Source organism: Cottoperca gobio, unplaced genomic scaffold (genome assembly GCF_900634415.1).
Source record: "Cottoperca gobio unplaced genomic scaffold, fCotGob3.1 fCotGob3_284arrow_ctg1, whole genome shotgun sequence".
NCBI classification, from domain to species: Eukaryota; Metazoa; Chordata; class Actinopteri; order Perciformes; family Bovichtidae; genus Cottoperca; species Cottoperca gobio.
This window is the reverse complement of record NW_021166894.1, coordinates 47,995-69,504: the sequence shown is the minus strand read 5'-3', so window position 1 is coordinate 69,504 and position 21,510 is coordinate 47,995. Positions and strand designations below refer to the sequence as shown.

General features: G+C 45.1%; 2 protein-coding genes and 1 non-coding gene across 4 annotated transcripts; 1 reads left to right on the top strand and 2 right to left on the bottom strand.

Moving 5' to 3' along the window:
* Positions 1–492: 492 nt before the first annotated feature.
* On the bottom strand, positions 493–564 carry trnaq-cug (transfer RNA glutamine (anticodon CUG)). The gene has a single exon. It is a non-coding gene; the product is annotated as a tRNA-Gln (tRNA).
* Positions 565–2,821: 2,257 nt separating this feature from the next.
* Positions 2,822–8,284, bottom strand: LOC115005228 (calcium and integrin-binding family member 2-like). The gene is made up of 6 exons (XM_029427011.1): positions 8,072–8,284; positions 7,792–7,826; positions 6,384–6,495; positions 5,470–5,617; positions 4,994–5,189; positions 2,822–4,302 (listed from the first exon to the last, which is right to left on the bottom strand). The coding sequence occupies exons 1-6, from the start codon at positions 8,120–8,122 to the stop codon at positions 4,281–4,283; spliced, it is 564 nt and encodes a 187-aa protein (XP_029282871.1). The 5' UTR covers positions 8,123–8,284; the 3' UTR covers positions 2,822–4,280.
* A 3,181-nt stretch (positions 8,285–11,465) lies between these two features.
* On the top strand, positions 11,466–13,242 carry LOC115005231 (isocitrate dehydrogenase [NAD] subunit alpha, mitochondrial-like). 2 transcript variants are annotated; one of them, XM_029427016.1, is made up of 4 exons: positions 11,466–11,547; positions 12,377–12,445; positions 12,712–12,795; positions 12,882–13,240. In XM_029427016.1, exons 1-4 carry the CDS (start codon positions 11,521–11,523, stop codon positions 13,074–13,076), a joined length of 375 nt encoding a protein of 124 aa, XP_029282876.1. In that variant the 5' UTR covers positions 11,466–11,520; the 3' UTR covers positions 13,077–13,240. The 2 variants fall into 2 exon arrangements, with proteins under 2 accessions (XP_029282876.1, XP_029282875.1); XM_029427015.1 differs by having other exon boundaries at positions 11,502–11,547; positions 12,377–12,490; positions 12,882–13,242.
* The last annotated feature ends 8,268 nt before the right edge of the window (positions 13,243–21,510 follow it).

The following is a 21,510-nucleotide window of genomic DNA, read 5'->3' as shown; positions in this document are numbered from 1 at the left end:
AAATCTCTGTGGGATACCAGCTGGCTGCACCACAGAGTCACAGAGTTGAATTCTCCTCACAGAGCGCCATCATTCTCCCCCCCTCCTAAAACACACTTTTCAATGCTCTCTCCTCATTTGACCTGCTGAGGAAACCTCCACCAGCACGGAGCCTCAGGCTGCAACTCACTGATCAAAACAGTAAATCATACATGAAATAAACAATTTAATACAACACATAGAAGAGATCATTCATTTACATTGGAGACCCAACAGCAAAACATATTATCTGCAAAGGTGAACTTATAGATCACATGCGGCAGTTTTTCACCCAGACATAAATTCAAGAGAGCTTTTTTATTTTATTCTATTGTAATTAAAATGTTTGTATATATGTTCTGTATGTGTGTGAAGGGGCTGGTAAAGTTCATCTTTACTTTTAAAGTGAGTAAACCTTTAATTACAGACCACAGACGTATGTATGAGCTGTTTTAACTCCAGAAAGCAAAACTCAGGTCCCACCGAGATTTGAACTCGGATCGCTGGATTCAGAGTCCAGAGTGCTAACCATTACACCATGGCACCTCGTGCTGAATACGGGCCGGATGTGACTGTCTTAAACCCTGCTAGGCTACATACAAATCATTGTACGGTTTCTTATTATAAATTGATATTATTGAAGTTTATTTATGTATGTTATTATTCATTTAAATTCATATTTTCTCAATGTTTGTATTTTTATTGCTTTTTCAATAATTTTGAGGTATTTGGGGTAAATACTACGATAAATTGGTAAAAGGTTCAGTAACATGTTGGAGAGAAATTATGGGATATCATTTTATTGTGTTGACTTTTGAGGGTTAGAAAAATGAAGAGAAAACTCACTTTACTTATTAGAATGAGATGAAACCCTGTTTTTAATGGTCACACATGCAGAGCACACAGTGTTCTCTCTGCTTTTAACCCATCCTAGTACCAGGAGTCTACTACTAGGAGCAGTGGGCAGCTAATGTACAGCGCCCGGGGAGCAATGGGAGTGAGGGGGGAAGGGGGATGTCCAGTGCCTTGCTCAAGTGCACCACGGCAGGGCAGGAGGTGAACACGCATCAATATCACATTTCACACTATAAATAATAATCAGTGTTTCCGGCTTTACTGTATCATAGAAAATGTAAATATTCTGCATGAATGTTTGATTCAATTGTAAAATTCACATCCATAAAAAGAACACAACTGAAGCTAAATAATATTTCAATGTAATCACAAAGTTAAAAACAAGAAGGCGTTAAGAAATATGCATATTTTAAATCTCTTATTTTTACAGAAACCTGCTGTCTGTTTATAAATCAGTGTTTTGATTTGGAGATTTCCTAATAATTATAATAACCATAATTAAATCTTTATTCTCTGCAGCTGTCAGTCCCACCTCCTGCCACCAGGTGTCACTTTAACACAACAGGTGACCAGAGAGGAGGCTGTTTCCTGTCTTTATTAATATATAATTATAATAATGATAATAACCGAAATAATGACAATAATAACAGTGATAATAATAATAATAATAATAATAATATATAAATATAAGATATAATACAGATATTATATTTGTATTATTATTATTACCAATATTATTATTATCATTATTATTAACATTCCCAGATACCCAAAGTGTTTGCGTTGATAAACAAGTTATAATTCGACCTCTAATTTAAACCCAGTTTACAGAAAGCTGAAGCTCATTAATATGAAGCTGACACAAAAACACAAATAAAGAGTTGTTGCAGCAAAGTCTGCTTTAAATAATCGACGCCTTCGTCTGGGCATCGAACAACTTTAATCTTCTTATAAGGAGCAAATTCCAGACCGTCCTCATAACTATTAAATAAAAATCCCCCTTTGAGAGGGAGAAATGTATTTTGATATTTTAATACACTATTTTTTGGAATTAAATGTGAGAAAGCGCAGATGGGTAAAATTTTATTTAGACAAAGACTTATGTTTATTTAGATTTAATATTTATTTGTATGAAGAAGAATAAAGATTTCTGGAGGAATTGTGATTTATTTATAGTTTTGTGTGATTTCTCTTCAGTACTTGATTGTTTAGTTTGTTTATGTGGCTGTAAACGTCCTCATAACTATTATTAATGTAGCTTATTATTGCTAAAAACCTGGAGTTTAAATCTGAGTCACATTTTCACTCGTTTCCCAAATCGCCCATCTCGGCTGAGGATAAAAACCTGCAGAAGAATCCGCTCAGACTTCCTGCATGTCTTTATATAAACAGAGAGGAAAGTGGCTGTTATTAGATTCTTGTGAAACTGAAGCTGTGGTTGCATCGACGTATTCACAAGAGGAAGCTGCAGAGTGACCATAATGAGATGATATGAAACATGAGACATGGTTTTGGGGGATAAAAGCCCTTTAACAGGCGTCAACTCTGCAGCCCAGACAGCAAATCTTCAGTCCTAAGAGGCAAGTGAGGGAGAAAAACTTAATTAATTATATTCTCTCCTGTGTTTGTGACGTGTAATTGTTCGGTTAGTTCCGCCGCATATTAGGGCCAATGTAGGTAAAAATATATATCATTACAGAGCTAGGCGAGGGCATAATATTCTGAGAAAAACCTCAGAATTTCTATGATTAAAGTGGAATGTTTACGAGAAAAAACCTTGAGTATCTCTGAGACTGTTCATTCTTGAGGTGCTATAAAAAGAAACTGCTTATCTCTAAATTGATTCAGTAAAATGTTTTTATTTGAGTTACCGGGAAGCCCCATTCTATGACTTTATAATCTCAGAGAATAGTTGTCCAGCAGACAGCAGGTCCAGCAGACACCAGGTCCAGCAGACAGCAGGTCCAGCAGACACCAGGTCCAGCAGACAGCAGGTTTCATCAGATAGCAGGTGAAACCTGAAACCACCAGCTGCTGCTGCAGGAGGATGTTCAGCTCAATCAGCCACTTCCTCTAAAGGGTTAAACCTGTAGTTTTTACAGGAACACTGAATCAGATGGCTGCGATGTTTTCGTGAATAAACCAGCTGTGAAATGAGCTCACACAGAGAACAAACTGATCGTTCAGTGTTTACGTTATTTACTTTAATTCATTACGTTTTCTCCTTTTTTAATCTTTGTTTCTAAAGTTTTTTCTCCCAAATTTGTGACATTTTCTCGTAAATGTATCATCTCAAACCTCAGAGAATATTTTGTTCTTGTACATTTCTGAGTTTTTATCATAAATTAACCACTTTAATCTCACAGAATAAGAAGTATTCTTTCTATTAAATTTACAACTTTAATCTTGGAAATTATTTCAAGAAATATTAAAATGCTCCGGTTCCGTATTTCAAGAATTTCATAAGTTTCTTTTATTCTTCGTTCATTATGGAGGCAAACCAAATTTTCTTTAAGAGTTCAAGGAAACACGGAGAAGTAACCTATAAACAGATGATGATTTTCAGGGTGAGAAATTCCTTTAAAATAGACTTAAAAATGTGAAACTGTCCTTTGGCAGAAGTTGTGTTTTAGGAGGTCAACCTTTTCAGAAACAAGGATGTTTAGTATATTTGTCTCATAATAATGTAAAATATAAAATGTCTGCAGCGCCTGAACTCTGTTTGAACTCTCGGCTCGGGTCTAATGTTACAGGATCAGTTTTCTGAAGAAGCTTCATGGAGCAACAGAAAAATCTTTTATTTCACATCTGTAGAACGAGTGAAAGTTTGTTGGCGGCAGGAAAAGATTTATCAAAGCCAGAGTTTACAGGTGAGATGACAGAGAGCCCTTCCATCAACTGAACTACAGTTTACAATGATTGTCATTATGCACCAGAGCAAGTCACGATACCAACAGAGAACCCACGGCGAGAAGCAACTCACAACATGCACTTCACAGAGATTGCATAGCTCTTCACTGTTTTGCCCTTTAAAACTGTGCTTTTTTAAAAGAATCCAGTCAATGGATCTGGCCTTTCTGCAAAGCACTGAAGTCAGAAAAGCTTAAAGTTCACTCTGCGGAGCGTTTGTCCATGAGAGACGCTCTCCTCGTATAAAAGTAGCCCCGTCTTGGTTTCCTCGTCCGCCTCCAAACTGTTACTAAAGAGAAGGTTTCCATGCATTAACAACTTCCCTCTGAAATGTTTGTAAGATGCTGAATTGGCTGTTAAAGCCTGTGCTTCTGTGCCTCCGACTCTCAAGACTCTTCGCCCTAGATAGAAAGAACAGGCACTGAGTCGAGGCGAAGCCCGGCTGGACTGGGAGTCAAAGTGAGACGTCTGTCGTCTGCAGGATCTCTGCTGCCGTCTCATATTCGGACGTGGAAGTTACTGCAGACAGAAACAGAAACAGAGGAAGTTTTATTTTGTGAAGAACAGAGGTTTATACAGTGAGAGTTATTCTTTATTTAAAAGACAAAGAAAGCAGAAACGTGAGATTTGCTTTCAGAGATTCAGTAGTTTTGGGGGATTTTACTATTTTAACTATAAATGCTTCAGGACAGACCTGTTTATGTGAAGTCTGAACTTATTATTTATATTAGTGCAGGGACACAGCTGTGGCGTTAACAAACTGGACTTATGATTCCTGTAACAACAAAGTTGCTGGTCCTGAGACTAGAGGCCGGTCCTGAGACTAGGGGCCGGTCCTGAGACTAGAGGCCGGTCCTGAGTCTAGAGGCCGGTCCTGAGACTAGGGGCCGGATCAACTCTGTCCACCCGATAAGAATGGGGATATTTGACTATTCTGCAAATCCCAGATTCATAAAGACAATCTGCAGGGGCGTCCCGGTAGCTCAACCGGTAGCACAGGCGTCCCATATACAAAGGCTTAGTCCTTGCCCACAGCAGCCACTGGTTTGAGTCCGACCTGTGGCGTTTGCTGTATGTCGTTCCCTCTCTCTCTCCCCTTTTACAATCTGCACTTCTCTATCATAAAGGCATGAAAAAGCCCAAAAATATAACTTTAAAAAAAATAAAGACAATCTGCTGAGTCAGGGATGATTAGAAACAAGCGTGGTACCTCAGGAAGTCAGGAGCCTTTGACACCATGTTCTCAAAGTCGGAGAAGGAGAGCTTGCTGTCTCCATCGAGGTCGGCCTCCTCGATGGATTTATCACACACCAGCGTGACTTCCTCTGGAGTTAGCTCTCCTTTGGTCAGCTTGTTCAGAGTCCGCTTCATGTCGTCCTTACAGATAAAGCTGTCCCTGTTAAAGTCTGAACCACAACCAGAATATTACTTCCTGGACTACGCCTGTAACCTTGATCTTCCCTAGTCTTGATCTGAGTCCTGAGTCCTGATCGGAGTCCTGACCTGAGTCCTGAGTCCTGACCTGAGTCCTGAGTCCTAAATCCTGAGTCCTGACCTGAGTCCTGAGTCCTGATCTGAGTCCTGATCTGAGTCTGAGTCCGGACCCATTAGGCATATTCTCCTACTATTCATATTATTTGTTGGTGTTCTTTCTTTGTGCTGTTAAAACTTTTTAATCCATTTTACCGTAGATCTTGAAGGCGTAGATGGTCTTCAGCTCTCTGGGTGAAGTTTCACAGAGAGCTGAAAACATGTCGACAAAGTCGTTGAAGCTGAGGTTCCCGTGTCCGTCCTCGGAGAACGTCTCCACGATCCTGTCTCTGAACGGGTTCTCCTGCGAGGACAAACACTTCAAACTCAGCTCATAATAGTATATAATACACAGTATATATAGTACATAGTATAGTAGTATATAAATATAGTAATACAGATCACTATTAACTTTATTATTTATGGAACTAAAGTAGTCCACTAATGAATTAGTTTATCGAAGGAAAAATAATCATCAGTTGTTTTGAGTAAAGTTTCCTGCAGAAATGTCTTTAATGTCTTTTCTCTGTTTTATATTAAAGTGAATATATTTGGACGTCTACAGACATCAGGACTCAAACCTTTTATAACCAAACCATTAATGTAGAAATAATCTGAAGATTATTCATAATGAACATAATCTTCATCTGTCGCCCTGAAACAAACACGAGACATTTCGACTGCCAGAGATTTATTAGATATGTATTTTACCTTTATTTTATCTAAAACGGTCAGATTCTAAAATATTTCAATTAAAAACTTTAAAACACAAAATATTTAACATGTAATCACACAATAACCTCCAAACATCCCGAAATATTTCTCAACATAAAATCTTTAAAGTCTGTTTCAGCCTCCAATCTGGAGATCTACTGCTTTTCTGTTTTATATTAAAGTGACAGAACAAGAAATTAAAGACATTTAGAGACATCCGGACTCTGAGAAGCTGGGACATTCCTCACTATCTTCTGACATTTTATAGACCAAACAGATCATCTATAATCTAAACTATAGTCTGCAGATGGAAGATAAATATGTTTAGTTGACTAAATAAAAAAAATTCTCAGCACCTTGAGCTCCGGCATGGTGACGATGAGCGCCAGCGGGACTTTGATGTCAGGGTTGTTGGTGTAATCCAGCGGCACTAAATGTGGAGCAAGCTCACGATATCTGCCGTGTAACCTGCAGCACAGCAGAGAAGAAGAGCAGGAGATGTACTGTAATATAATACTTTGGTTTATTATTTATTTATTACAGTTACATAACAGATTTCTGTTTTTGTGCTTCATATTATTTCACTTTTGTCTGTATTGTTTTTTGTTTCAAGTTCCTTTATTGATCGTATAACAGTTACAGTGAAGTCTCTTTTATTATATTAAATTATAAATTAAATTAAATTAATTATAAATTATAAATATTAAGGAGTAATAGAAGGAGTCAGTAGGATTAATGCATCTGGCAGAAATAGTGCAGCTGACTTCCCTCCACTGAGCATTTTTTCATCATTATTATCACGTTTATTTTTATTACATTTTAGCAGATTTTACTTCTTATTCTGTCGTGAGACTTTTATTTTATAATCTAACTTTTCAGGACAGTAATGTCAGTAATGTAATGCGAATTTCACCGATCACACACAATTTACGGTTCGTGAACAGCAACAGTCATCAAATGGTCATATTTACAAAACTCAGAATTATTTTTTTATTATTATTATCTTTTAGTTTGTATATTTAGTTAAAAAACCTGCTACTGATTTAATTATTTTGTTTGTTATAACATGCTATATGCATCACATAGTGATTTCCTCTTTGTGCAGAATGCTGCACGTCACCAGAGTGACATTCCACGATTCTCGATGCGACGGTAAGAAGAGGTGAAGAAAAGAGCTCTTTGTCAGGAGGAAACAGGTCACAGTTCCAATATATCGATTATATAATATAAGTCCAGTATCGATTTCACATCGCTGTGCAAACTGGATAATAGATCCAGTTTGCAAAATAGATCCAAGTTTCTTGGTAAAAACTACGTTTTACAAAACTACATTTGAACACATGATGATAATGTTATAATTGATTCTTTCTTCCAATACCTCGCTCGAATTTTGGCATTGATTTGGTTCTCTTGACATCTGTACTGTAAAGTTTTATATTTCCCCTCCCTGTCAGTAAACATCGTGCAGCAAGTGTTGGACTGCAGAAGAGTTTGAAGCTTTAAACAGATCCATCGGGCTCTGAAGGTGGTTACAGGGGCGGGGGGCCCAATGTGATCTCTTTTCATCGACATCCCTGCTTATAACTGACCTCCTGACAGGAAGTTGATCCCCCAAGGAGCTCGCTAATTAAATAACATAACAGACGGATTGTGTCAGTAATCATCATCTCTTTGTGCCGCTATAAGAAGTCGTAGTTAACCAATCAGCTGATCCCTAAGTGTTGTGTGTTTTTATTACATTTTGTATTTCCGTGATAAACTCACCGCAGGATCTCTTTCCTGGTGAAGAAGGTGCAGTCCTGTAAACAAACACACAGAGTCTCAGTGGGCGGATGTGTCTCACATGCAGCATCAGCATCACGTGCAGCAGGATGCAGAGGGGGGGAGGGTGATCAGCCAATCAGAGAGCTCTATTCTGTTCTACAGCTCCTCTTCATCTTAATTAAGATGAAGGGTGTTTAATGTTCATTAAGCTGCTTCACGTTGTTATATCATCGTATATATATAAATATTATATAATGTAACAGATGAATCAGACTTTGACCTGAAACGCCTCCAGCTGCTCGTCGGTGAAGGTTGTCTGCTTGTTTCCCATCCTGCTCGGCTGCCTCTCCCATCACAGAGCTGCATCACACTGTAGGTCTGCAGCCGCTTTACATCCACTCAGGTCCACATGTTCCAGTCCAGCAGGCGGCAGCTGCACATTCTCTCTCCTGCTGTAATGTTGGCAGCAGAGCTCCCGGCTGCAGGAGACAAGATGATCTTTTTTTACGCCTCAGCGGTGTGGGGGGGAGGGGGCGGGGTGCGGCTACCAGCGTGATGCATTCAGGGGCTGCTTAGAAAATACTCATAGAGGGAGTTTCAGTGTGTGGAAGTCCATCTGTGTTAACCCTTTGTGTATCACTCAGGACCATCAGTCTGTTTGTGTATATTCATACATTTAGTAGGTCAGCTGCTATAACCAGTGTACACACTTTATACACACTTTATACACACTTTATAAATGTGTAATAAAGTGTGTAATAAAGTGTGTAATGAAGTGTGTAGTAAAGTGTGTAGTAAAGTGTGTACAAAGTCTGTAGTAATGTGTGTAATAAAGTGTGTCCACCGGGCTGTGTGCCGCTACGTTGGAGTTCACCCCGGTGGACAAGAGGGTCGCCTCCCTACGCCTGCGGGTTATGGGGGGGGGGAACTCTGACTGTTGTTTGTGCCTATGCCCCAAACAGCAGTTTGGAGTATTCGGCCTTCTTGGAGACCCTGAATGGAGTCCTGCAGGGGGCTCCAGTAGAGGACTCAGTAGTTCAAGTGTGAATGGGAACGTCTGGAGGAAGCCCCTTCAACTCACACCTCCGGCGGAACTTTTCAGACATCCCTGTGGAGGTTGGGGGCATTGAACCTGAGTGGGCGATGTTCAAAACCTCTATTGCTGAAGCTGCGGTAAAGAGCTGTGGTCTCAAGGTCTTAGGTGCCTCCAGGGGAGGTAACCCTCGAACACAGTGGTGGACCCTGGTGTCAGGGAAGCCGTCCGACTGAGGAAGGAGTGCTTCCAGGTTATGTTATCCGGGAAGACTCTGGAAACAGTTGCAGGGTACCGACGGGCTCCAAGGGTGGCAGCCTCTAAAGCAGTGGGTGTGGGAGGAATTTCAGAGAAGCTATGGAGAAGGACTTTTGGTCGTCACCAAGGTGCTTCTGGAAAAAACGTCCGGCACCTCAGGAGGGAGAAGCGAGGAACCATCCAAGCTGTGTACAGCAATGGTGGGACCCTGACTTCAACTGAGAAGGTTATCAGGCGGTGGAAGGAAAAACTTTGAGGAACTCCTGAATCCGACTTACACGCCCTCTATGGTAGAAGCAGAGCTGGAAGCTGATGATGGACCATCGTCAATTTCCTTGGTAGAGTTCACTGAGGTAGTCAAACAACTCCATAGTAGCAAGGCCCCAGGGGTTGATGAGGTCTGTCCAGAAATGCTGAAGGCTTTGTGTGGAGGGGCTGTCTTGGTTGACACGCCTCGTCAACATTGCGTGGAAGTCTGGGACAGTGCCTAGGTGGTGGCAGTGGACCAGAGAGTCTGTGCCAACTACAGGGGTATCACACTTCTCAACCTTCCGAGTAAAGTCTACTCCAAGGTGCTGGAAAGGAGGGTTTGGCCGATAGTCTAACCTCAGATTAAAGATGAACAATGCGGATTCCGTCCTGGTCGTGGAACAACGGACCAACTCTTCACTCTCCAAAGGATCCTGGAGGGGGCCTGGGAGTACGCCCATCCGGTCTACATGTGTCTTGTGGCTCTGGAGAAGGCGTATGACCAGGGCTCCCGGGTGATACTGTGGGAGGTGCTGCCGGAGTATGGGGTGGGGGGTCACTTCTGAAGTCCATCCAATCCCTGTACGCCTAAAGCGAGAGTTGTGTCCGGATACTCTGCATTAAGTCGTTCCCAGTGGATGTTGGCCTCTGCCAGGGCTGCGCTTTATCACCAATCCGGTTTGTGATATTCATGGAAAGGATATCGAGGCGTAGTCGTGGAGGAGAGAGGTTGCAGTTTGGTGGCCTGAGGATCTCATCCCTGCTCTTTGCAAATTATGTGGCCCTGATGGCTCTTTGATCAGAGTGAGCCCTCCTCCTCCTGTAAGAGGATCTTTGATCAGAGTGAGCCCTTCTCTTCCTCCTCCTGTAAGAGGATCTTTGATCAGAGTGAGCACTTCTCTTCCTCCTATAAGAGGATCTTTGATCAGAGTGAGCCCTTCTCTACCTCGTGTAAGAGCATCTTTGATCAGAGTGAGCCCTTCTCTTCCTCCTATCAGAGGATCTTTGATCAGAGTGAGCCCGTCTCTTCCTCCTGTAAGAGGATCTTTGATCAGAGTGAACACTTCTCTTCCTCCTGTAAGAGGATCTTTGATCAGAGTGAGCCCTTCTCTTCCTCCTATCAGAGGATCTTTGATCAGAGTGAGCCCTTCTCTTCCTCCTGTAAGAGGATCTTTGATCAGAGTAAGCCCTTCTCCTCCTCCTGTAAGAGGATCTTTGATCAGAGTGAGCCCTTCTCCTCCTCCTGTAAGAGGATCTTTGATCAGAGTAAGCCCTTCTCCTCCTCCTGTAAGAGGATATTTGATCAGAGTGAGCCCTCCTCATCCTGTAAGAGGATCTTTGATCAGAGTAAGCCCTTCTCCTCCTCCTGTAAGAGGATCTTTGATCAGAGTGAGCCCTCCTCCTCCTGTAAGAGGATCTTTGGTCAGAGTGAGCCCTTCTCTTCCTCCTGTAAGAGGATCTTTGATCAGAGTAAGCCCTTCTCCTCCTCCTGTAAGAGGATCTTTGATCAGAGTGAGCCCTCCTCCTCCTGTAAGAGGATCTTTGGTCAGAGTGAGCCCTTCTCTTCCTCCTGTAAGAGGATCTTTGATCAGAGTGAGCCCTCCTCCTCCTGTAAGAGGATCTTTGATCAGAGTGAGCCCTCCTCCTCCTGTAAGAGGATCTTTGATCAGAGTGAGCCCTCCTCCTCCTGTAAGAGGATCTTTGATCAGAGTGAGTCCTCCTCCTCCTGTAAGAGGATCTTTGATCAGAGTGAGCCCTCCTCCTCCTGTAAGAGGATCTTTGGTCAGAGTGAGCCCTCCTCCTCCTGTAAGAGGATCTTTGGTCAGAGTGAGCCCTTCTCTTCCTCCTGTAAGAGGATCTTTGATCAGAGTGAGCCCTCCTCCTATCAGAGGATCTTTGATCAGAGTGAGCCCTCCTCCTCCTATCATAGGATCTTTGATCAGAGTGAGCCCTTCTCTTCCTCCTGTAAGAGGATCTTTGATCAGAGTGAGCCCTCCTCCTTCCTGCAAGAGGATCTTTGATCAGAGTGAGCCCTCCTCCTCCTGTAAGAGGATATTTGATCAAAGTGAGCCCTCCTCCTTCTGCAAGAGGATCTTTGATCAGAGTGAGCCCTCCTCCTCCTGTAAGAGGATATTTGATCAGAGTGAGCCCTCCTCCTCCTGTCAGAGGATCTTCGGTTGTTCATCAGAATGGCAGGAAGCGCGTGGAGGTCAATGGTGAGAGAAGCTGCTTTATAAATGGATAATAAACATGGATGCCATATTAAAATGTTTAAAGCAGAGCTGGGATGTGTTGTGTGTGTGAGCGGAAGTGTGTGTGTCTCTGTCGGAGTTCTGGAGAGTCAAAAAGTATTTTATACACTACCGTTAGCATGTTAGCATGTTAGCTCCGTGTGTGTGTCCTTCAGGGATGACAGTTGCTGTAGCTAGCAGAGCTAACGTTAACGGAGGAGTTTAAGAGTTTAACCGGAACATATGTTTGATTCCACCACCGTGAAACCGTGTAGTTACATTCACAAGTGTGGAACCGCTCTCGATAAATAAGCCCTGGCTCGCAGGCTGAGACCCGGTCGCTCCTCATGTTGGAGACCACCAACACAAACTGTTTACACTGTTTTAAGGTCACCTTGCCTGGTGCTGCTCACCTGGTGGGGAACAACACGCGCAGGATGAACTCCAGCTTACACTTAGTCATGTGATGTGTCGTCATAAATACACACCTGTACTAAAACAGAGGTTTAAAACATAATCACATTATATAAATAGTATGTAACACTAATAAGGTTTAATGCATTAAATTATGTAAATATATATTTTTTAATGTTAATAATTTGGTGGTAAAATATTTAAGAGATTATTAACGTTTTTCTAATTAAATAAGTTCAGTTACGGTGAAACAGGTTAAATCTTATTTGACCAAAGTCATTAAAATAAAACCCCGTGGATGTGAATAACATTTATATTTAGTTTAAGCAAGTTATTAATGAATGATGATGAACGTCTCAGTTATTGTGTTAAAGTTCACGTGACCTTCATGTCTCTGCAGCTGTCCCAGGTGGTGGCGGGGGCCGCCAAGAGACCAGCTCTGTCTTCAGCCTCCTTCTCCAGGAGAGGGGTGAGGAGGACTCACACTCACACACACACACACACACACACACAGGTGACATTAGTTTATGATTCATATTAAGTGATTATTAAAACGTCTCTTTGAACAAACTTAACAATTATTGATTTAAACCTACAATGGCTCTCTCTCGCTCTCTCGCTCTCCCTCTCCCTCTCCCTCTCCCTCTCTCGCTCTCTCGCTCTCGCTCTCTCTCTCTCGCTCTCTCTCGCGCTCTCTCTCGCGCTCTCTCTCGCGCTCCCCCCCCCCCCCCTCAGATGCAGACAGTCACCCTAATTCCTGGAGATGGGATTGGTCCAGAGATCTCCTCGGCTGTGATGAAGATCTTTGAAGCTGCTAAAGTGAGCCTATATCTATACATATACACGGCGCGTGGACCCGCCGTCCACCCGTTAAGAGGTTAACGCACTAATTTGTGTGTGTGTAGGCTCCCATCAGGTGGGAGGAGAGGAATGTGACGGCCATCAAAGGTCCTGGAGGGCGGTGGATGATTCCTGCTGATGCTAAAGAGTCGATGGATCGCAGTAAGATCGGCCTGAAAGGTGTGAGGACACACACTCTCACACACACTGTGTTCGTGCTGAGAGGACACACACTCTCACACACACTGTGTTCGTGCTGAGAGGACACACACTCTCGCACACACTGTGTTCGTGCTGAGAGGACACACACTCTCACACACACTGTGTTCGTGCTGAGAGGACACACACTCTCACACACACTGTGTTCGTGCTGAGAGGACACAGACAAACTATATATATTTAATTATTAATGTTTTTACTTTCTTACAAAAAGCATAAAAGGGAGTGTCTTATGTTGTGAGAAAGAGGAATAGTAGAGAAAGATCAGCAAGACCACTGCACCTATTAGGAGACTCCTCTGTAACATCCATCAGGAGACTCCTCTGTAACATCCAGCAGCAGGAGACTCCTCTGTAACATCCAGCAGAAGGAGACTCCTCTGTAACATCCATTAGGAGACTCCTCTGTAACATCCAGCAGCAGGAGACTCCTCTGTAACATCCATTAGGAGACTCCTCTGTAACATCCATCAGGAGACTCCTCTGTAACATCCATCAGGAGACTCCTCGTTGTACATCCCATTAGGAGACTCCTCTGTAACATCCAGCAGCAGGAGGTGACTCTTCTGTAACACCCAGCGGAAGGAGACTCCTCTGTAACATCCAGCAACAGGAGAGTCCTCTATAACATCCAGCAGTAGGAGCCTCCTCTGTAAAATCCAGCATGAGACTCCTTTGTAACATCCAGCAGCAGGAGACTCCTCTGTAAACATCCAGCCGGAGGAGACTCCTCTGTAACATCCAGCAGCAGGAGACTCCTCTGTAACATCAAGCAGGAGGAGACGCTTCTGTAACATCCAGCAGGAGACTACTCTGTAACATCCAGCAGCAGGAGACTCCTCTGTAACATCCGCAGGAGGAGACTCCTCTGTAACAACCAGCAGCAGGAGACTCCTCTGTAATATCTAGCCACAGGAGACTCCTCTGTAACATCCAACAGGAGTAGACTCCTCTGTAACATCAGCAGAAGGAGACTCCTCTGTAACATCCAGCAGCAGGAGACTCCTCTGTAATATCCAGCAGAAGGAGACTCCTCTGTAACATCCATCAGGAGACTCCTCTGTAACATCCATCATGAGACTCCTTTGTAACATCCAGCAGCAGGAGACTCCTCTGTAACATCCAGCCGGAGGAGACTCCTCTGTAACATCCAGCAACAGGAGACTCCTCTATAACATCCAGCAGTAGGAGCCTACTCTGTAACATCCAGCATGAGACACCTTTGTAACATCCAGCAGCAGGAGACTCCTCTATAACATCCAGCAGTAGGAGCCTCCTCTGTAACATCCAGCATGAGACTCCTCTGTAACATCCAGCCGGAGGAGACTCCTCTGTAACATCCAGCAGCAGGAGACTCCTCTGTAACATCCAGCAGTAGGAGCCTCCTCTGTAACATCCAGCATGAGACTCCTCTGTAACATCCAGCCGGAGGAGACTCCTCTGTAACATCCAGTCGGAGGATACTCCTCTGTAACATCCAGCAGAAGGAGACACCTCTGTAACATCCAGCAATAGTCTCCTTTGTAACATCCAACAGCAGGAGACTCCTATGTAACATCCAGCAACAGGAGACTCCTCTATGACATCCAGTAGTAGGAGCCTCCTCTGTAACATCCAGCATGAGACTCCTTTGTAACATCCAGCAGGAGGAGACTCCTCTGTAACAACCAACAGCAGGAGACTCCTCTGTAACATCCAGCAGCAGGAGACTCCTCTGTAACAACCAGCAGGAGGAGACTCCTCTGTAACAACCAACAGCAGGAGACTCCTCTGTAACATCTAGCAGCAAGAGACTCCTCGATAACATCCAGCAGCAGGAGACTCCTCTTTAACATCCAGCAAAAGGAGACTCCTCTGTAACATCCAGCAAGAGGAGACTCCTCTGTAACATCCACCAGGAGACTTCTCTGTAACATCCAGCAGGAGGGACTCCTCTATAACATCCAGCAGCAGGAGACTCCTCTGTAACATCCAGCAGGAGACTCCTCAATAACATCCAGCAGCAGGGAGACTCCTCTGTAACATCCAAAGCGGAGGAGACTCCTCTGTAACATCCAGCAGCACACGGAGACTCCTCTGTAACATCCAGCAATAGACTCCTTTGTAACATCCAGCAGCAGAGACTCCTCTTTAACATCCAGGGCATTAGGAGACTCTCTGTAAACATCCAGCCATAGAACTCCTTTGTAACATCCAGCAGTAGGAGGACTCCTCTGTAACATCCAGCATGAGTTTCTCTGTAACATCCCGCAGGAGACTCCTCTGCAAACAGCCAGCAGCAGGAGACTCCTTTGTAACCATCAGCAGAAAAGAGACTCCTCTTAACATCCATCAAGAGACTCCTCTGTAAATCCAGCAGCAGGAGACTCCTCTGAACATCCAGCAGAAGGAGACTCCTCTGTAACAATCCTTAGGAGACTCCTCTGTAACATCCAGCAGAAGGAGACTCCTCTGTAACATCCATTAGGAGACTCCTCTGTAACATCCATCAGGAGACTCCTCTGTAAACATCCATCAGGAGACTCCTCTGTAACATCCATTAGGAGACTCCTCTGTAACATCCAGCAGCAGGAGGTGACTCTTCTGTAACACCCAGCGGAAGGAGACTCCTCTATAACATCCAGCAACAGGAGACTCCTCTATAACATTCAGCAGCAGGAGACTCCTCTGTAACATCAAGCAGGAGGAGGAACGCTTCTGTAACATCCAGCAGGAGACTACTCTGTAACATCCAGCAGGCAGGAGACTCCTATGTAACATCCAGCAGGAGGAGACTCCTCTGTAACAACCAGCAGCAGGAGACTCCTCTGTAATATTTAGCCACAGGAGACTCCTCTGTAACATCCAACAGGAGGAGACTCCTCTGTAACATCAAGCAGGAGGAGACGTCTCTGTAACATCCGGCAGAAGGAGACTCATCTGTAACATCCAGCAGAAGGAGACTCCTCTGTAACATCCAGCAGAAGGAGACTCCTCTGTAACATCCAGCAGCAGGAGACTCCTCTTTAAACATCCAGCAGGAGGAGACTCCTCTGTAACATCCATTAGGAGACCTCCTCTGTAACATCCAGCAGAAGGAGACTCCTCTGTAACATCCATTAGGAGACTCCTCTGTAACATCCATCAGGAGACTCCTCTGTAACATCCATCAGGAGACTCCTCTGTAACATCCATTAGGAGACTCCTCTGTAACATCCAGCAGCAGGAGGTGACTCTTCTGTAACACCCAGCGGAAGGAGACTCCTCTATAACATCCAGCAACAGGAGACTCCTCTATAACATTCAGCAGCAGGAGACTCCTCTGTAACATCAAGCAGGAGGAGACGCTTCTGTAAACATCCAGCAGGAGACTACTCTGTAACATCCAGCAGCAGGAGACTCCTCTGTAACATCCAGCAGGAGGAGACTCCTCTGTAACAACCAGCAGCAGGAGACTCCTCTGTAATATTTAGCCACAGGAGACTCCTCTGTAACATCCAACAGGAGGAGACTCCTCTGTAACATCAAGCAGGAGGAGACGTCTCTGTAACATCCGGCAGAAGGAGACTCCTCTGTAACATCCAGCAGAAGGAGACTCCTCTGTAACATCAAGCAGGAGGAGACGTCTCTGTAACATCCGGCAGAAGGAGACTCCTCTGTAACATCCAGCAGAAGGAGACTCCTCTGTAACATCCAGCAGAAGGAGACTCCTCTGTAACATCCAGCAGCAGGAGACTCCTCTTTAACATCCAGCAGGAGGAGACTCCTCTGTAACATCCAGCAGCAGGAGACTCCTCTTTAACATCCAGCAGGAGGAGACTCCTCTGTAACATCCATCAGGAGACTCCTCTGTAACATCCAGCAGCAGGAGACTTCCTCTGTAACATCCAGCAGAAGGAGACTCCTCTGTAACATCCTCAGGAGACTCCTCTGTAACATCCATCAGGAGACTCCTCTGTAATATTCAGCAGAAGGTGACTCTTCTGTAACACCCAGCAGAAGGAGACTCCTCTGTAACATCCAGTAACAGGAGACTCCTCTGTAACATCCAGGCAGTAGGAGCCTCCTCTGTAACTTCCAGCATGAGACTACTTTGTAACATCCAGCAGCAGGAGACTCCTCTGTAACATCCAGCCGGAGGAGACTCCTCTGTAACATCCAGCAACAGGAGACTCCTCTATAACATCCAGCAGTAGGAGCCTACTCTGTAACATCCAGCATGAGACTCCTTTGTAACATCCAGCAGCAGGAGACTCCTCTACAACATCCAGCAGCAGGAGACTCCTCTGTAACATCCAGCAGTAGGAGCCTCCTCTGTAACATCCAGCATGAGACTCCTTTGTAACATCCAGCCGGAGGAGACTCCTCTGTAACATCCAGCAGCAGGAGACTCCTCTGTAACATCCAGCAGTAGGAGCCTCCTCTGTAACATCCAGCATGAGACTCCTCTGTAACATCCAGCAGCAGGAGACTCCTCTGTAACATCAAGCAGGAGGAGACGCTTCTGTAACATCCAGCAGGAGACTACTCTGTAACATCCAGCAGCAGGAGACTCCTCTGTAACATCCAGCAGGAGGAGACTCCTCTGTAACAACCAGCAGCAGGAGACTCCTCTGTAATATTTAGCCACAGGAGACTCCTCTGTAACATCCAACAGGAGGAGACTCCTCTGTAACATCAAGCAGGAGGAGACGTCTCTGTAACATCCGGCAGAAGGAGACTCCTCTGTAACATCCAGCAGAAGGAGACTCCTCTGTAACATCCAGGCAGAAGGAGACTCCTCTGTAACATCCAGCAGCAGGAGACTCCTCTTTAACATCCAGCAGGAGGAGACTCCTCTGTAACATCCATCAGGAGACTCCCTCTGTAACATCCAGCAGCAGGAGACTCCTCTGTAACATCCAGCAGAAGGAGACTCCTCTGTAACATCCAGCAGAAGGAGACTCCTCTGTAACATCCAGCAGCAGGAGACTCCTCTGTTAACATCCAGCAGGAGGAGACTCCTCTGTAACATCCATCAGGAGACTCCTCTGTAACATCCAGCAGAAGGAGACTCCTCTGTAACATCCAGCAGAAGGAGACTCCTCTGTAACATCCAGCAGCAGGAGACTCCTCTTTAACATCCAGCAGGAGGAGACTCCTCTGTAACATCCATCAGGAGACTCCTCTGTAACATCCAGCAGAAGGAGACTCCTCTGTAACATCCATCTGGAGACTCCTCTGTAACATCCATCAGGAGACTCCTCTGTAATATTCAGCAGAAGGTGACTCTTCTGTAACACCCAGCAGAAGGAGACTCCTCTGTAACATCCAGCAACAGGAGACTCCTCTGTAACATCCAGCAGTAGGAGCCTCCTCTGTAACATCCAGCATGAGGACTACTTTGTAACATCCAGCAGCAGGAGACTCCTCTGTAACATCCAGCCGGAGGAGACTCCTCTGTAACATCCAGCAACAGGAGACTCCTCTATAACATCCAGCAGTAGGAGCCTACTCTGTAACATCCAGCATGAGACTCCTTTGTAACATCCAGCAGCAGGAGACTCCTCTATAACATCCAGTAGTAGGAGCCTCCTCTGTAACATCCAGCATGAGACTCCTCTGTAACATCCAGCCGGAGGAGACTCCTCTGTAACATCCAACAGCAGGAGACTCCTCTGTAACATCCAGCAGTAGGAGCCTCCTCTGTAACATCCAGCATGAGACTCCTCTGTAACATCCAGCCGGAGGAGACTCCTCTGTAACATCCAGCAGCAGGAGACTCCTCTGTAACATCAAGCAGGAGGAAACGCTTCTGTAACATCCGGCAGAAGTAGTCTCCTCTGTAACATCCAGCAGCAGGAGACTCCTCTGTAACATCCAGCAGTAGGAGCCTCCTCTGTAACATCCAGCATGAGACTCCTCTGTAACATCCAGCAGCAGGAGACTCCTATGTAACATCCAGCAGCAGGAGACTCCTCTGTAACAACCAGCAGGAGGAGACTCCTCTGTAACATCCAGCATGAGACTCCTTTGTAACATCCAGCAGCAGGAGACTCCTCTGTAACATCCAGCAGCAGGAGACTCCTATGTAACATCCAGCAGCAGGAGACTCCTCTGTAACATCCAGCATGAGACTCCTTTGTAACATCCAGCAGCAGGAGACTCCTCTGTAACAACCAGCAGGAGGAGACTCCTCTGTAACATCCAGCATGAGACTCCTTTGTAACATCCAGCAGCAGGAGACTCCTCTGTAACATCCAGCAAACGGAGACTCCTCTGTAACATCCAGCAGCAGGAGACTCCTCTGCAACAGCCAGCAGCAGGAGACTCCTCTGTAACATCCAGCAGGAGGAGAATCCTCTGTAACATCCAGCAATAGACTCCTTTGTAACATCCAGCAGCAGGAGACTCCTCTTTAACATCCAGCAGTAGGAGACTCCTCTGTAAGATCCAGCAATAGACTCCTTTGTAACATCCAGCAGTAGGAGACTCCTCTGTAACATCCAGCATGAGTTTCCTCTGTAACATCCATCAGGAGACTCCTCTATAACATCCAGCAGCAGGAGACTCCTCTGTAACATCCACCAGGAGACTCCTCTGTAACATCCACCAGGAGACTCCTCTGTAACATCCAGCAGGAGACTCCTCTTTAAAATCCAGCAGGAGACTCCTCTGTAACATCCAGCAGGAGACTCCTCTTTAACATCCAGCAGGAGACTCCTCTGTAACATCCATCAGGAGACTCCTCTGTAACATCCAGCAGGAGACTCCTCTTTAACACAAAGCAACAGGAGACTAATCTTTAACATCCAGCAGGAGGAGACTCCTCTTTAACATCCAGCAGGAGGAAACTCCTTTGTAACATCCAGCAGCAGGAGACTCCTCTTAACATCCAGCAGGAGGAAACTCCTTTGTAACATCCAGCAACAGGAGACTCCTCTTTAACATCCAGCAGGAGGAAACTCCTCTGTAACATCCAGCAGCAGGAGACTCCTCTTTAACATCCAGCAGCAGGAGACTCCTCTTTAACATCCAGCAGGAGGAAACTCCTCTTTAACATCCAGCAGCAGGAGACTCCTCTGTAACATCCAGCAGCAGGAGACTCCTCTGTAACATCCAGCAAAAGGAGACTCCTCTGTAACATCCAGCAGAAGGAGACTCCTCTGTAACATCCAGCAGAAGGCGACTCCTCTGTAACATCCAGCAGGAGACTCCTCTGTAACATCCAGCAGAAGGAGACTCCTCTGTACCATCCAGCAGCAGGAGACTCCTCTATAACATCCAGCAGGAGACTCCTCTATAACATCCAGCAGAAGGAGACTCCTCTATAATATCCAGCAACAGGAGACTCCTCTGTAACATCCAGCAGGAGACTCCTCTATAACATCCAGCAGAAGGAGACTCCTCTATAATATCCAGCAACAGGAGACTCCTCTGTAACATCCAGCAACAGGAGACTCCTCTATAACATCCAGCAGCAGGAGACTCCTCTGTAACATCCACCAAGAGACTCCTCTGTAAAATCCAGCAGGAGACTCCTCTGTAACATCCAGCAGCAGGAGACTCCTCTGTAACATCCAGCAAAAGGAGACTCCTCTGTAACATCCAGCAGCAGGAGACTCCTCTGTAACATCCAGCAAAAGGAGACTCCTCTGTAACATCCAGCAGGAGGAGACTCCTCTGTAACATCCACCAGGAGACTCTTCTGTAACATCCAGAAGGAGACTCCTCTATAACATCCAGCAGGAGACTCCTCTGTAACATCCAGCAGCAGGAGACTCCTCTGTAACATCCAGCAAAAGAAGACTCCTCTGTAACATCCAGCAGCAGGAGACTCCTCTGTAACATCCAGCAGGAGGAGACTCCTCTGTAACATCCAGAAGGAGACTCCTCTATAACATCCAGCAGGAGACTCTTCTGTAACATCCAGAAGGAGACTCCTCTATAACATCCAGCAATAGACTCCTCTGTAACATCCAGCAGCAGGAAACTCCTCTGTAACATCCAGCAAAAGGAGACTCCTCTGTAACATCCAGCAAAAGGAGACTCCTCTGTAACATCCAGCAGGAGGAGACTCCTCTGTAACATCCAGCAGGAGACTCCTCTGTAACATCCAGCAGGAGACTCCTCGATAACATCCAGCAGCAGGAGACTCCTCTGTAACATCCAGCAAAAGGAGACTCCTCTGTAACATCCAGCAGGAGACTCCTCTATAACATCCAGCAGCAGGAGACTCCTCTATAACATCCAGCAACAGGAGACTCCTCTGTAACATCCAACAGGAGGAGACTCCTCTGTAACATCCAGCAGAAGGAGACTCCTCTGTAACATCCAGCAGCAGGAGACTCCTCTGTAACATCCAGCATGAGACTCCTTTGTAACATCCAGCAGGAGACTCCTCTATAACATCCAGCAACAGGAGACTCCTCTGTAACATCCAACAGGAGGAGACTCCTCTGTAACATCCAGCAGCAGGAGACTCCTCTATAACATCCAGCAACAGGAGACTCCTCTG

Excerpts from the sequence above, each read along its gene's own strand:
- LOC115005228 (XM_029427011.1), bottom strand. The coding sequence starts at position 8,122 with ATGGGAAACAAGCAGACAACCTTCACCGACGAGCAGCTGGAGGCGTTT. Across the intron at positions 6,496-7,791 it reads ACCAGGAAAGAGATCCTGCG|GTTACACGGCAGATATCGTG; the intron begins GTGAGTTTATCA and ends GCTGTGCTGCAG. Across the intron at positions 5,618-6,383 it reads TCACCATGCCGGAGCTCAAG|GAGAACCCGTTCAGAGACAG; the intron begins GTGCTGAGAATT and ends TTGTCCTCGCAG.
- LOC115005231 (XM_029427015.1), top strand. The coding sequence starts at position 11,521 with ATGGCAGGAAGCGCGTGGAGGTCAATG. Across the intron at positions 11,548-12,376 it reads GAAGCGCGTGGAGGTCAATG|CTGTCCCAGGTGGTGGCGGG; the intron begins GTGAGAGAAGCT and ends ATGTCTCTGCAG. Across the intron at positions 12,491-12,711 it reads ACACACACACACACACACAG|ATGCAGACAGTCACCCTAAT; the intron begins GTGACATTAGTT and ends CCCCCCCCTCAG.